General features: G+C 43.1%; 1 protein-coding gene across 1 annotated transcript; it reads left to right on the top strand.

The window, feature by feature from the left end:
- Positions 1-705: 705 nt before the first annotated feature.
- LOC134340590 (protein HEXIM1-like) lies at positions 706-2708 on the top strand. Its single transcript, XM_063038011.1, has one exon. The coding sequence runs from the start codon at positions 878-880 to the stop codon at positions 1829-1831; it is 954 nt and encodes a 317-aa protein (XP_062894081.1). The 5' UTR covers positions 706-877; the 3' UTR covers positions 1832-2708.
- The last annotated feature ends 449 nt before the right edge of the window (positions 2709-3157 follow it).

The raw sequence follows: 3157 nt of genomic DNA, 5'->3' as shown, positions 1-3157 counted from the left end.
TGCCGGGTGACGAGTCTCATTTTACAGCCTGGACTTTGGGCAGGAATGGAAAAGGAAGACTGCCGAAATAACAACATCCCTCCTATATCGATTGGCCGGTATCTGAGCCCTAACAAATCTTTGGCTTTGAGCGCCTTAATAGCGACTACGTGACGGTTTGGGACAACTTACTCTTCGTAGAGTAATTAAGAATATGAAGAATATTATATAATACATAATTAAATTAGACGAGCACTGAAACTATTCATGAATAAATTAAATTCATGGAAGTAATGATTTTCATTAAGAAAGAACTGTATTATCAAGCGTATTTCTAATTTGATTTCCATCTTTCATTAACTCCTCCCTCTATAATAGTGGTGAAGTCGCCTATGTGCCGAGCGTAAGGATATTTCTCCCCTATTCAAACCAAAAGCATTAGATAGGCGGTCTCTTGGTCTGAACCTAAGATTGACAAAGGAAAGGGGCAGTAAGGTATCACTTCTTAGCTGGCAGGTCGCCAACTTTGAGCAAACTCTACCAATCAACATCGAAAATAGGTGGGTTTTCAGTTCCCATTCGTAATTGAGTGACCACAGTTTTTCGCTGGGGGTTGTGGGGGCTATAGTTTGCTTTTCAGCAGCTTGTGTTGGGGGTGGGGAGAAGTAGAACTACAAATCCTGTCAGCCCAAGCGCGTCAGGCCATGCGCATTGTTACGTCACCTCTGGTATATAAAGGCCTCCTCAAGCAACAGAAGCAGCAGTTGAGGAGTGAAGGGCTAGCGAGGTGTATGTGAGATTGCGACTTAGAGGAGAGTGGACTCGTTAGTTGGTGCTTCATATTTTCCTTTATTTTATGTATGAAAGACAACAACCTCTCGCTTGGCGCTGAGTGACTATGAGTGGGCCAGTGATTTCTGCGGCAACTGATAACCTGATGGCCCGGATCGGGGAGGGAGAGCGGAGTCAGAGTTCAGGTGGACAGCCGCTGAATCTGGCACATCGGTCACCAACCGTTGGCCCTGGCGTCGTGCCGGAGATGCAGGCCGATCCAAGCCGTGACAGCAGAGGGCGAGCGCCGCTCGAGCGCGCAAGTGACGCCGAGACTGAGCTCGTCGTCCCAGTGCGAGGAGGCGGTAGCAGCGGCGAAGGAGGAGGAACTCCAGCCATGGTAGGAGGAGGAGGGGGAGGAGGCAGCAGCGGAGGAGGTGGTGGCAAGAGGAGGCACCGGAGGCGACCGTCCAAGAAGAAGCGTCGCTGGAAGCCCTACTTCAAGCTATCTTGGGAGGAGAAGAAACAGCTGGATGAGAGGGAGAGCGTACGGGCGGCCAAGACCCGGGCCGAGATGTTCGCGAAAGGTTTCACCGTGGCTCCCTACAACACCACCCAGTTCCTCATGGAGGAACACAACCAAGAGGAGCCCGACCTCAACACCGGCGTCTGCCCTAAACGTGTCAACAAGTCGGATGAGACGAGCGAGGAGGAAGAGCTGGATGAGGAGGATCAGGACAGCGGCAGCGATGGCATGGGAGGCAACGGCAGCGAATTCCTGCAGAGAGACTTCTCCGAAACTTACGAGAAGTATCACGCAGAGAGCCTGCAGAATATGACCAAGCAGGAGCTGATTCGGGAATACCTGGAGCTGGAGAAGTGCCTGTCCAGGCTGGAAGATGAGAACAACCGGCTGCGGTGCCGCTTGGAAGGGAAGAAAGTGGCCCGGGGTAACGAGGTGATGGAAAACAAGATCAGAGAACTGGAAGGAGAGATTGAGAGACTGAGAGCCGAAAACCTCGAGCTCCAGGAAGAAAACGAACAGTATAAACGGAAAAATAGACTGTCGGAAAATGATTAAAACGTGAACTCGGGTTACAAATCTAAAAACGAAGACCATATTTTTAGTCTGTACAAATTCTAGATTTGTTTTGGATTCTGTTTATTTGACACGATCTAATTGGCTTATTTTGAAATTTGGGTTAGGATAACTTTTTCCCCTTTTTACATTTTTAGCATCTGCCTTTGCAGAAAGTTGGAAATAACTTTTAACTTGTGTTTTATACAAGTCTTCCCCCAGCCACATTTTGCTACGTGTGTAATCTGAACCAAACTATAGGCAGGTAGAGGAGATGAATTCTCTACACTTTTTAATAAAATGGGTTTTATTTTGGGGATGTGATTTTTTTTTAAACCAGTATGTTGAGTTGCTTTCTGTCAGTTTATTGTAAACGTGATTTTTCTGAAATGTTGCCAAATGTATAATGCCTATGGTACCCAATCTTCTGTTTAGAGGAAGATCTGTCCAAACCATTAAATTATGGCTATTCAAAAAAAAATGCATGAATTTTCAACGGCTGTTATAAACCAGTGGGTAGTGATCCCTCTAATTGTGGATTTTATCACTTTTTAATATTTGACTGTACTATTCAATTGATCAGGAGCATTGACTAATCCTGTTAGTGTTTTTCTTTTGTAAAAGCCCTTAAATGTGTAACTTTGTGTATTGATCCAATTTTTTCTCAAATTGTTCCATTTATTGTGGGAATTATATGGGGCAAACCAAACTAGCAAGTAACAAATGTTACTATGTTTCAAATTTCTGTTATAAAATGTGGCAACAACATCTTGGCTGTACTTCTCAAGGAAAAACTTGGGTATTAAGATTGAGGTGAAATTTGTTTTAAAAAAAAAATAAATGTACCTTTTACATGGCACTAAATAAAAACATAAAATTAGTGTCTTTAAATTCTTGTGTTTAATGATGAACAAATAATTTGGGAGCTCAGTAGTCTTTGGTTCTTTCCATTAGTGGTTGAGCATTCTGCAAAATTATCTTTTTAAATATTTATGGATCTGGAACTTAAAGCTTGGGGATTTATCATTTTAAAAAGAAAATGTCTCAGTTGATATTGGTCTCTGCTGGAATAAGTGTGACTAGAGATGTAGTAAAGGTTTATCCTTAGCTGATTGGTTGTAATTTTAAAGAGGAAAGTAGTTTGAGTAAACTGAGGTAATAATGAGGACACCTTTCTCTTTTTATTGTCCCCCAATCAATGGGCAAGTTACTTGGTGGTTAACTGTGTTAGTCGCTACTCTTGATGAATGGAAAGATCCCATTTATTACACCTACAATGGGATTGCTGGAATTCAACTTTTCTTTGCAATATTTCTATTGGAGACATTT

This window comes from Mobula hypostoma, chromosome X1, assembly GCF_963921235.1.
Source record: "Mobula hypostoma chromosome X1, sMobHyp1.1, whole genome shotgun sequence".
Classification (NCBI taxonomy): domain Eukaryota; kingdom Metazoa; phylum Chordata; class Chondrichthyes; order Myliobatiformes; family Myliobatidae; genus Mobula; species Mobula hypostoma.
This window is presented reverse-complemented; position numbering and strand designations above follow the sequence as displayed.